Genomic DNA, 13525 nt, shown 5'->3' with positions numbered 1-13525 from the left:
CAACACAGAGTTACACATGGAGTAAACAATAAACAAGTCAATAACATAGTAGAAGAAAAAAAAGAGAATCTATATACAATGTGTGCAAAAGGCATGAGGTAGGCAATAAATCGAGTAATTACAATTTAGCAGATTAACACTGGAGTGATAAATCATCAGATGATCATGTGCAAGTAGAGATACTGGTGTGCAAAAGAGCAGAAAAGTAAATAAATAAAAACAGTATGGGGGTGAGGTAGGTAAATTGGGTGGGCTATATACCGATGGACTATGTACAGCTGCAGCGATTGGTTAGCTGCTCAGATAGCAGATGTTTAAAGTTGTTGAGGGAGATAAAAGTCTCCAACTTCAGAGATTTTTGCAATTCGTTCCAGTCGCAGGCAGCAGAGAACTGGAAGGAAAGGCGGCCAAATTAGGTTTTGGCTTTAGGGATGATCAGTGAGATACACCTGCTGGAGCGCGTGCTATGGGTGGGTGTTGCCATCGTGACCAGTGAACTGAGATAAGGCGGCACTTTACCTAGCATAGCCTTGTAGATGACCTGGAGCCAGTGGGTCTGACGACGAACATGTAGCGAGGGCCAGCCGACTAGAGCATACAGGTCGCAGTGGTGGGTCGTATAAGGTGCTTTAGTAACAAAACGGATGGCACTGTGATAAACTGCATCCAGTTTGCTGAGTATAGTATTGGAAGCTATTTTGTAGATGACATCGTCGAAGTCGAGGATCGGTAGGATAGTCAGTTTTACTAGGGTAAGTTTGGCGGCGTGAGTGAAGGAGGCTTTGTTGCGAAATAGAAAGCCGACTCTAGATTTGATTTTGGATTGGAGATGTTTGATATGAGTCTGGAAGGAGAGTTTGCAGTCTAGCCAGACACCTAGGTACTTATAGATGTCCACATATTCTAGGTCGGAACCGTCCAGGGTGGTGATGCTAGTCGGGCGTGCGGGTGCAGGCAGCGAACGGTTGAAAAGCATGCATTTTGGTTTTACTAGCGTTTAAGAGCAGTTGGAGGCCACGGAAGGAGTGTTGTATGGCATTGAAGCTCGTTTGGAGGTTAGACAGCACAGTGTCCAAGGAAGGGCCAGAAGTATACAGAATGGTGTCGTCTGCGTAGAGGTGGATCAGGGAATCGCCCGCAGCAAGAGCAACATCATTGATATATACAGAGAAAAGAGTCGGCCCGAGAATTGAACCCCGTGGTACCCCCATAGACTGCCAGAGGACCGGACAACATGCCCTCCGATTTGACACACTGAACTCTGTCTGCAAAGTAGTTGGTGAACCAGGCAAGGCAGTCATTAGAACTGTGGCTCAGAACCTTAAAGTGGTCTTTGGTTGTCCTCATAGGAGAACGCTTTGAATAACCCTTTTTAGTTGCAGGTAGAACTCTTTTAGTTCCAGGTAGAAACAGTTCTACCTTTTGGAACCTTTTTTTCTAAGAGTTATTTTTTCTCTCCCTGGTTTATTTTCTGTCTGTCCTTCTGTCTCTCCCTTTCTCTGTCTCTCTGTCTCTCTCTCTCTCTGTCTCTCTCTCTCTCAGCCTATATGATAAAGAAACTGTATACATTATTCACACATCCAACCATATGGGTCATTGATGATCAGAAGATGACGATTCAGATAAAAATACAATACTGTTAAAATGTTGTCACTAGCACAAGCTTAATAAGGAACCATTCTTGAGGAAGCAGAAAACCAAGCGTGAGCATTCCTGGTGGGTGGTGAGCCACCACATGGAACCCGGCCCAGACCCAAGACCCCAGCTCCATCCCTCTAACCTCCTTCCCTCCTAGCCTCTATCCCTCTATCCTTGCCCCTCCCCATCCCTCCTTTCCTCCATTCCCCAGCCTCAACCCCTTTCTTTCCCCCATCCATCCCTCCATTCTCCATTCCTCTATCCCTCCCATCCTCCATCCATCCCTTCATTCCCATTCCTCTATCCCTCCCTCCCTCCTTCCATCCCTCCATTCCCATTCCTCTATCCCTCCTAGCCTCCCGGCTCCAGGCCTAAGACCCCAGTAGCCACCGGCGACCGCAGGCTCCATCGTGGTCGTCCCTAATTAGAGTGCTCAGCGATTGGCTGGAGGCTGGGGTTTGGAGCTAAGCGCTGAGTGAACAGATAGAGCCCAGAGAGACCAACCGCCTGCCTGCCAACAGGGTTTCAATAGGATGGGAGACTATTCTCTGCTAACATATAGGAACTGGCAGCCTGAGCTCTGTCCCAACTGCCAACCTGTTCCCTGTATAGTGCCCTACTTTTGACCATGGCCAGTAGTACTTTGACTTTTTGGTCAAAAGTAGTGCACTATATAGGGAATAGGGTGCCTGTTGAGAGGCAGCCTGTGTGTTAGGAGTGTTAAGAGTGAGGCGCTGAGGGAGGATGAGGAGCTGTGTCGGCCATCAACAGATGTCACAACCCGGAGGAAAGACAGTTTTGATCCACAGTCTTCCAGGTCTCTGTCTCCTCTTCCTGCTTAAAACTATGATCTGGAGCGAGTCTGTAGTTTGAATATTTTTTATTTGAGTGGGTTTATCTTAAAGAAAACAGCGTGTAAGAAGGCGAGTGCAGAAGCCAAGCCAGGGTGGTTTGGAACGTCAAAAGAAAAGGGTTAATATTTATTTTGAATCCTGAGGGATATGTCGGTCAGTGCTGTAGTTCTGCTCTTCAGCGCTGAGTGAGCAGTGATCATGGCGCTACAGTACATGGAAAAGTCATATAAATCTAAAAAGACATTCCTACTCCCAATCTCCCCCTTCGTCTTATTTTGGTAATTCCCTCGACCGGGTCCGGGAGCTAGGTTAGAAACCTGAAATGCAGTTTATGATTTTTCATTTGCTCATAATATTTATCAATCCTTTCTATATTTATCAGACGATTAAGCTTTTTTAGCAATTGACGCTTTTTTTGTCGTCTCAGGAAATGTAATTACACACTCAGTTTGGGCTGCATTATATAGACCCCCTAATCCCACAACACACTGCAGAGCTGGTCATCTCCCAGTTCCTCCTCCTCCTGCTCTCTCTCTCTCTCTGGCTGTAGAGGAATATACTTTCTGAGGTAGCTTTGAGAGGGAGATTTAAGACCGTTCCTGTGTTTTGAGGTGCTTCGCTGAGTCTCCTTAGCACTTTGAATGTGCTGTGAAACCAGTTGAGTTCTCCTCTCTTCTCCCTTTCCCTCCTCTCCTCCCTTTCTTCTCCACTCCTCTCCTCCCCCTTCCTCTTCACTCCTCTCCCCTCCTCTCCTCCCCCCTCTGCTCTCCCCTCCTGTCCTCTTATCTCCTGCCCTCTCATGTGAAGGATATCAGTGCAGGTGGTCTTTCCAGTTCTGTCACATTTGCAGTGAGTGAGTTGATCAGTGGTTGAATTGAATGGCTCGTTTAGTTTGAAGACATGTAGCCTGTGTGACTAGCTGGTGAAGAGGCCGGTGATGGTAATGACTGTGCGTGGTGGTCAAAAGCAGCCATTGATGATTGATGCCATTCATAGTTGAAGTGGCTGGAGAGGGCTGCCCGCATGGGGCCCCCAGTCACCAGTCACTGGCACGTGGGACGCTTTTGTGTGTCCATCTCATTACCTCGTATTGTCTGCCCGTTGCAGGAGAAAACCATGAACATTACATAGTAGAGCCAATGGAGTTTTCTAATGTATTTTTCTGATCGTACACAACTTTCTGTGGGAAGGATCAAGAGAGTAGTTTTACATATGACAGGTCCTCATTCAGATGACCAAAGGCTCAAATGAAAGTAGGATATGATGATGTTTTGAAATAAGTACAAAGGTAGACAAGAGGAGTGAGATAAAAATCTCATTGCGAGTTCCAGTTTGTTTATTGGTCATACACATGATGTACACTACCCTTCAAAAGTTAATGGTCACTTAGAAATGTCCTTGTTTTTGAAAGATTATTTTTTTTTTTGTCCATTAACATAACATCAAATTGATCAGAAATACAGTGTAGACCAGGGGTGTCAAAGTCAAATGGACGGAGGGCCAAATAAAAAATTTAGCTACAAGCCGAGGGCCGGACTGTTCGAATGTTCATTGAAAAAATTTTAAATGACGCATATAGTCTAGTGAACCTAATTGAACCTACTGAAAACCTAACAAATATATTCCAATATGATCAGATAAATAAAGCAATATTTTCTTATGGCTCTGTCAGTAATCTTTAATTTTCAACAGACACAAAAGACAAATTTCCTTTATATAAAAATCCCCATAACATGAACATTAAATGAAAGAAACCGGTATTCAAGGCACCATCAGTAGCCTATATTTTCTATTTTAGCAAAAGTGGGCTAAATTTACTTCAAAGAAAAAAACAATAATAGCAATTTTCTATCATCCACTCAACTGAAATATTTTTAAAATATAATTGGATTGAAATACAATAAAATAAAGTGCAAAAATCTATTAATCAAAAACAACACTTTGTTTAAGGAGAAGTAACATGCAGTGAAAACAAATATTAAACTTTAACTTTTAAACTTGAACTGAGTAAAAACTCTAAATATGTGATTGCACAGTAATGTTCACTTGTTTGAGGTTGAGGGTGATACTTGGTGGTGTCCCATCTTTTCCACAAGTTCATCAATGTTCGGGGTAAGGCTCTGAGCTGAGGAAATCCTCAGAATTGAGTGGAGGTGTTCAGCAGTAAGTCGACTTCTGTGTGATGTTTTGTTCAGGTTCATCAAAGAAAACAGTTGTTCACACAGGTATGTGCTGCCAAACATAGACAACGTTTGAGCAGCCTGGATGCGCAGCTGGGGCATTGTGTCGGGGAGGAAACGGGCGAACTCCGCAGCACCCACTGCCGCATATTTTGCCCTCAGTGCATCATTGCATTGGAGGTCAATCAACTCCATTTGGAGGTTTGGTGGTGAGCTTTCCACGTCAACAGCAAATGGGTTACCGAGCAGTTCCAACCTGCTTTTTTGTGCTTCAAAGTCAGCAAATCGGCGTCGAAAGTCAGCGGCAAGCATACCTATTTTATCAGCCAACTGTGCGCTCGGGAACGCACTGGTAGAGAGCTTCTCTTTCATGGTCTGGCAGCTGGGAAAGTGGCTCAAATTTTCTTTCCGCATCTGCGTCTCCCACAGAGTCAGTTTGGTTTTAAATGCCTTCACTGTACTGTACATATCAGAGATGACATGATCCCGACCCTGCAGCTGCAAGTTCATTGCATTCAGATGACTCGTAATGTCACACAGAAAAGCCATTTCACACAGAAACATTTCGTCTCGGAGTTGTGTTGTGTCTTTCCCTTTGCTGTCCAAGAACAGACAAATCTCCTCACGAAGCTCGAAACATCTTTGAAGCACCTTTCCCTGGCTTAGCCATCGCACCTCTGTGTGATAAGGCAAATCACCATGCTCCGTTTCTAACTCCGTCAGAAATGCCTTGAACTGGCGGTGATTCAAACCTTTGGCTCTGATAAAATTAACTGTGCGCGTGATGATGCTCATTACATGCTCCATTTTCAAGGCTTTACCGCACAACGCTTCCTGGTGTATGATACAATGATAAGCTGTCAGCTCACCTGTCGCGTTTTCCTCTTGCATCTTTTCCCGTATCTTCGCCACCAGTCCGCTCCTGTGTCCACACATCGCAGGTGCTCCGTCGGTTGTCAAACCCACGAGTTTTTCCCAAGGCAGCTCCATCTCATTTACACATCTTGACACCTCTTCATACAAATCATGCCCCGTAGTTGTGCCATGCATAGGACGTAAAGCCAAAAACTCCTCTGTCACGCTTAGGCTGGAGTCCACTCCGCGGATGAAAATTGACAACTGGGCAATGTCAGAAATGTCGGTGCTCTCATCCACAGCCAAGGAATATGCAATGAAATCTTTTCCCTTTTTCACAAGCTGCTCTTTTAGATTGATGGACAACTGGTCTACTCTCTCGGCAATGGTGTTTCTGCTCAGACTCACATTTAAAAAGAGTTGCCTTTTTTCTGGGCAAACTTCGTCACAAACTTTAATCATGCAGTTTTTGATGAAATCCCCCTCCGTAAATGGCCGGGCTGATTTAGCGATCTCTTCTGCCAAAATAAAACTGGCCTTGACAGCAGCCTGGCCTTGTGATTTGGCTTTTTTGAACAGAGCCTGTCGAGATTTGAGGCCTCGTTTTAATTCCTCTGCCTTTTGTAGCCTTTGTTCCATGTCCATATTCTTGTTTTTGTCCGCGTGTTTCGTTTCATAATGTCGTCTCAGATTATACTCTTTCAGTACCGCCACACTTTCTCCACACAGAAGACACACAGGTTTTCCAGCTACCTCCGTGAACATATACTCCGACTCCCACCTTGTTTGAAACCCCCGGTTCTCAGTGTCCACCTTCCGTTTTGCCATTTTTGATGGGTATCTGAAAGTTAATTTTACTGTGATGCTGACGACTGCTGTGCCAATAAATATTGAAATGAAGCAGCCTACTGCTCGGTGCGTCACCGTTGCATTGTGGGAAATGTAGTATTGGTGCGTGTAAAAGATCTGCGGGCTGCCGGCTTGCTGCGGTCTGCGGGCCGGTTCTAATAATAAATCAAGATCATCCCAGGGGCCGTAAAAAACCTTCTCGCGGGCCGGATGTGGCCCGCGGGCCTTGACTCTGACATATGTGGTGTAGACATTGTTAATGTTGTAAATGACTATTGTAGCTGGAAACGGCAGATTTTTAATGGGATATCTACATAGGCGTACAGAGGCCCATTATCAGCAACCATCACTCCTGTGTTCCAATGGCACATTGTGTTAGCTAATCCAAGTTGATCATTTTTATCATAAAAGAATAATTGATCATTAGAAAACCCTTTTGCAATTATGTTAGCACAGCTGAAAACTGTTGTTCTGATTAAAGAAGCAATAAAACTGGCCTTCTTATGACTAGTTGAGTATCTGGAGCATCAGCATTTGCGGGTTTGATTACAGGCTCAAAATGGCCAGAAACAAAAGACTTTCTTCTGAAACTCGTCAGTCTATTCTTGTTCTGAGAAATGAAGGCTATGCCATGCGAGAAATTGCCAAGAAACTGAAGATCTCGTACAGCGCTGTGTACTACTCCCTTCACAGAACAGCGCAAACTGGCTCTAACCAGAATAGAAAGAGGAGTGGGAGGCCCCGGTGAACAACTGAGCAAGAGGACAAGTACATTTGAGTGTCTAGTTTGAGAAATAGGTACCTCACAAGTCCTCAACTGGCAGCTTCATTAAATAGTACCCGCAAAACACCAGTCTCAACATCAACAGTGAAGAGGCGACTCTGGGATGCTGGCCTTCTAGGCAGAGTTCCTCTGTCCAGTGTCTGTGTTGTTTTGCCCATCTTAATATTTTATTTTGATTGGCCTACTGAGATATGGCTCTTTCTTTGCAACATTTTTCAGCTGTGCAAATATAATTGCAAAAGGGTTTTCTAATGATCAATTAGCCTTTTAAAATGATAAACTTGGATTAGCTAACACAACGTGCCGTTGGAACACAGGAATGATGGTTGCTGGTAATGGGCCTTTGTACACCTATGTAGATAGTCCATAAAAAAATCTGCCGTTTCCAGCTACAACAGTCATTTAATACATTAACAATGTCTACACTGTATTTCGGATTAATTTGATGTTATTTTAATGGACAAAAAATTTGCTTTTCTTTCAAAAAACAAGGACATTTCTAAGTGACCCCAAACTTTTGAACAGTAGTGTACATGGAGTACACAGTGCAATGGGTTAAAGTATGACATTTGTATAACGGGTTCAAGTATGACCTTTGTATAACGGGTTCAAGTATGCCCTTTGTATAACCCAACAGTAGAAACATATACATTCAGATTGAGCAGAAATAGTGATGCAGGATAACAGAACCACTACATTCACAGACAGTACGGAGACTGATGCAGGATACCAGAACCACTACATTCACAGACAATACGGAGACTGATGCAGGATACCAGAACCACTACATTCACAGACAATACGGAGACTGATGCAGGATACCAGAACCACTACATTCACAGACAATACGGAGACTGATGCAGGATAACAGAACCACTACATTCACAGACAATACGGAGACTGATGCAGGATAACAGAACCACTACATTCACAGACAATACGGAGACTGATACAGGATAACAGAACCACTACATTCACAGACAATACGGAGACTGATGCAGGATAACAGAACCACTAAATTCACAGACAATACAGAGACGGATGCAGGATAACAGAACCACTACATTCACAGATAATACGGAGACTGATGCAGGATAACAGAACCACTACATTCACAGATAATACGGAGACTGATGCAGGATAACAGAACCACTACATTCACAGACAGTACTAACACTGATGCAGGATAACAGAACCACTACATTCACAGACAGTACCAACACTGATGCAGGATAACAGACCCACTACATTCACAGACAGCACTGATGCAGGATAACAGAACCACTACATTCAGAGACAGCACTGATGCAGGATAACAGAACCACTACATTCACAGAACACTGATGCAGGATAACAGAACCACTACATTCACAGAACACTGATGCAGGATAACAGAACCACTACATTCAGAGACAGCACTGATGCAGGATAACAGAACCACTACATTCACAGAACACTGATGCAGGATAACAGAACCACTACATTCACAGAACACTGATGCAGGATAACAGAACCACTACATTCAGAGACAGCACTGATGCAGGATAACAGAACCACTACATTCACAGAACACTGATGCAGGATAACAGAACCACTACATTCACAGAACACTGATGCAGGATAACAGAACCACTACATTCAGAGACAGCACTGATGCAGGATAACAGAACCACTACATTCACAGAACACTGATGCAGGATAACAGAACCACTACATTCAGAGACAGCACTGATGCAGGATAACAGAACCACTACATTCACAGACAGTACTGATGCAGGATAACAGAACCACTACATTCACAGACAATACCAACACTGATGCAGGATAACAGACCCACTACATTCACAGACAGCACTGATGCAGGATAACAGAACCACTACATTCAGAGACAGTACGCACACTGATGCAGGATAACAGAACCACTACATTCACAGACAGTACTAACACTGATGCAGGATAACAGAACCACTACATTCACAGACAGATCTAACACTGATGCAGGATAACAGAACCACTATATTCACAGACAATACGGAGGCTGATGCAGGATAACAGAACCACTCCATTCACAGACAACACAGAGACTGATACAGGATAACTGAACCACTACATTCAGAGACAGTACTGATGCAGGATAACAGAACCACTACATTCAGAGACAGTACTGATGCAGGATAACAGAACAACTACATTCACAGACAGCACTGATGCAGGATAACAGAACCACTACATTCACAGACAGTACGAACACTGATGCAGGATAACAGAACCACTCCATTCACAGACAGTACTGATGCAGAATAACAGAACCACTACATTCAGAGACAGTACTGATGCAGGATAACAGAACCACTACATTCAGAGACAGTACTGATGCAGGATAACAGAACAACTACATTCACAGACAGTACTGATGCAGGATAACAGAACCACTACATTCACAGACAGTACTGATGCAGGATAACAGAACCACTACATTCACAGACAGTACTAACACTGATGCAGGATAACAGAACCACTACACTACACTCACAGACAGTACTGATGCAGGATAACAGAACCACTACATTCACAGACAATACGGAGACTGATGCAGGATAACAGAACCACTACATTCAGAGACAGCACTGATGCAGGATAACAGAACAACTACATTCAGAGACAGCACTGATGCAGGATAACAGAACCACTACATTCAGAGACAGCACTGATGCAGGATAACAGAACAACTACATTCACAGACAGTACTGATGCAGGATAACAGAACAACTAGATTCAGAGACAGCACTGATGCAGGATAACAGAACCACTACATTCACAGACAATACGGAGACTGATGCAGGATAACAGAACCACTACATTCAGAGACAGTACGAACACTGATGCAGGATACCAGAACCACTACATTCACAGACAATACCAACACTGATGCAGAATAACAGAACCACTACATTCACAGACAGTACGAACACTGATGCAGGATACCAGAACCACTACATTCACAGACAGTACCAACACTGATGCAGGATAACAGAACCACTACATTCACAGACAGTACCAACACTGATGCAGGATAACAGAACCACTACATTCACAGACAGTACCAACACTGATGCAGGATAACAGAACCACTACATTCACAGACAATACCAACACTGATGCAGGATAACAGAACCACTACATTCACAGACAGTACCAACACTGATGCAGGATAACAGAACCACTACATTCACAGACAGTACCAACACTGATGCAGGATAACAGAACCACTACATTCACAGACAGTACCAACACTGATGCAGGATAACAGAACCACTACAGTGCTAACAAGTGCTGAGTGAGGTGTTCTATCCTTAGGTATGCCCGCGGCCTCCCTGGTGACCCCAGCCGATGTTATCAAGACCAGGCTACAAGTGGCGGCCCGTGCTGGCCAGACCACGTACAGTGGCCTTGTTGACTGTTTCTGGAAGATTCTGAAGGAGGAGGGACCACGGGCCTTCTGGAAAGGAGCAGGAGGTATCACCACATTTTTATTAATATCTGATGACGTGATATAAATGGCACAGTAGTGTAATAGTGAAATAGTGTTATTGAGAGTTGTGGTTTTTCACTGTAGCCCGAGTGTTCCGGTCCTCACCTCAGTTTGGGGTCACCCTGGTGACCTATGAACTCCTGCAGAGGTGGTTCTACGTGGACTTCGGCGGACAGTAAGTCAGAACTCCTCCCTCTCCTCATCTGAATGACATGAGCCTGGCCCGTATTCATAAAGTGTCTCAGCATAGGAGGGCTGATCTAGGATCCACCCTCCCATCCATATAATCTTATTTATTATTAAAATAATAAGATTATAACCGATTCTATATCAGCACTCTTACTCTGAGACACCTCATGAATAAGGGTCCTGATGTCTTGTCGGATATTAGACTTGAGTGCTTAGTCTTGCTGAGGAAATTCAGGGATCACACAATAAGACTGAGAAATCCAAAAACCTAAATGTCAGAATGGTCCAGTCGGGAATAATAGCTTCTACTGACTATTGCTGTGTGATACAAAATCATGGTCATTTCTAGCAGCACTTTACTGCCAGCCTTTCAACACAGGGAGAGAGATGTGTAGTTATACAAATAATAGATTTCCTTTTAAAACCATGCAGAGGGTTAAATGAAAAGCTTGGCTACCCATCATGTGGGTGCACTTCTTTGTCTCCAGAGGAATAAGACATGCCATGAGACCAAAATAATTTCAGAGTAGATCAGGTGACTAGCTTCAACCATTTACTTGGTCTGCAATGCCAATGGCACCCTGTTCCTATAGGGCTCTGGTCGAAAGCAGTGCACTATAAAGAGAATAGGTCACCGTTTGTGACGCAGCCCATTACTTGGTGGGATTGATGTGACATTTCCTAAACTATAGACCTCCAGAGATGTGATGTAGGACAGTCCTAAACTACAGAGCCCCAGAGCTGTGATGTAGGACAGTCCTAAACTACAGAGCTCCAGAGCTGTGATGTAGGACAGTCCTAAACTACAGAGATACAGCGCTGTGATGTAAGACAGTCCTAAACTACAGAGATACAGAGCTGTGATGTAGGACAGTCCTAAACTACAGAGATACAGAGCTGTGATGTAGGACAGTTCTAAACTACAGAGATACAGAGCTGTGATGTAGGACAGTCCTAAACTACAGAGATACAGAGCTGTGATGTAGGACAGTCCTAAACTACAGAGATACAGAGCTGTGATGTAGGACAGTTCTAAACTACAGAGATACAGAGCTGTGATATAGGGCAGTCCTAAACTACAGAGATACAGAGCTGTGATGTAGGACAGTCCTAAACTACAGAGATACAGCGCTGTGATGTAAGACAGTCCTAAACCACAGAGATACAGCGCTGTGATGTAAGACAGTCCTAAACTACAGAGATACAGCGCTGTGATGTAGGGCAGTCCTAAACTACAGAGATACAGAGCTGTGATGTAAGACAGTTCTAAACTACAGAGATACAGAGCTGTGATGTAAGACAGTTCTAAACTACAGAGATACAGAGCTGTGATGTAGGACAGTCCTAAACTACAGAGATACAGAGCTGTGATGTAAGACAGTTCTAAACTACAGAGATACAGAGCTGAGCTGTGATGTAGGACAGTCCTAATTTACAGAGATACAGAGCTGTGATGTAGGACAGTTCTAAACTACAGAGATATAGAGCTGTGATGTAAGACAGTTCTAAACTACAGAGATACAGAGCTGTGATGTAAGACAGTCCTAATTTACAGAGATACAGAGCTGTGATGTAAGACAGTCCTAATTTACAGAGATACAGAGCTGTGATGTAAGACAGTCCTAATTTACAGAGATACAGAGCTGTGATGTAGGACAGTCCTAAACTACAGAGATACAGAGCTGTGATGTAAGACAGTCCTAATTTACAGAGATACAGAGCTGTGATGTAAGACAGTCCTAATTTACAGAGATACAGAGCTGTGATGTAGGACAGTCCTAAACTACAGAGATACAGAGCTGTGATGTAGGACAGTCCTAAACTACAGAGATACAGAGCTGTGATGTAGGACAGTTCTAAACTACAGAGATACAGAGCTGTGATGTAAGACAGTCCTAAACTACAGAGATACAGAGCTATGATGTAGGACAATCCTAAACTACAGAGATACAGAGCTGTGATGTAAGACAGTTCTAAACTACAGAGATACAGAGCTGAGCTGTGATGTAGGACAGTCCTAATTTACAGAGATACAGAGCTGTGATGTAGGACAGTTCTAAACTACAGAGATACAGAGCTGTGATGTAAGACAGTTCTAAACTACAGAGATACAGAGCTGTGATGTAAGACAGTCCTAATTTACAGAGATACAGAGCTGTGATGTAAGACAGTCCTAATTTACAGAGATACAGAGCTGTGATGTAAGACAGTCCTAATTTACAGAGATACAGAGCTGTGATGTAGGACAGTCCTAAACTACAGAGATACAGAGCTGTGATGTAAGACAGTCCTAATTTACAGAGATACAGAGCTGTGATGTAAGACAGTCCTAATTTACAGAGATACAGAGCTGTGATGTAGGACAGTCCTAAACTACAGAGATACAGAGCTGTGATGTAGGACAGTTCTAAACTACAGAGATACAGAGCTGTGATGTAAGACAGTCCTAAACTACAGAGATACAGAGCTATGATGTAGGACAATCCTAAACTACAGAGATACAGAGCTGTGATGTAGCACAGTCCTAAACTACAGAGATACAGAGCTGTGATGTAGGACAATCCTAAACTACAGAGATACAGAGCTGTGATGTAAGGCAGTCCTAAACTACAGAGATACAGAGCTGTGATGTAAGGCAGTTCTA

General features: G+C 43.6%; 1 protein-coding gene across 1 annotated transcript in view; it reads left to right on the top strand.

The window, feature by feature from the left end:
• LOC129830837 (electrogenic aspartate/glutamate antiporter SLC25A13, mitochondrial-like) overlaps positions 1–13525 on the top strand; it is a 110559-nt gene that overhangs the window by 93144 nt on the left and 3890 nt on the right. The window contains exons 16-17 of the mRNA XM_055893610.1: positions 10518–10676; positions 10777–10867. Coding sequence (XP_055749585.1) covers positions 10518–10676; positions 10777–10867 — 250 coding nt within the window. The remainder of the gene's footprint in view (positions 1–10517; positions 10677–10776; positions 10868–13525) is intronic.

The sequence above is a fragment of the Salvelinus fontinalis genome, chromosome 32 (assembly GCF_029448725.1).
Source record: "Salvelinus fontinalis isolate EN_2023a chromosome 32, ASM2944872v1, whole genome shotgun sequence".
Taxonomy (NCBI): Eukaryota; Metazoa; Chordata; class Actinopteri; order Salmoniformes; family Salmonidae; genus Salvelinus; species Salvelinus fontinalis.
The sequence above is the reverse complement of the archived record's forward strand: the minus strand, read 5'-3'. Positions and strand labels throughout refer to the sequence as shown.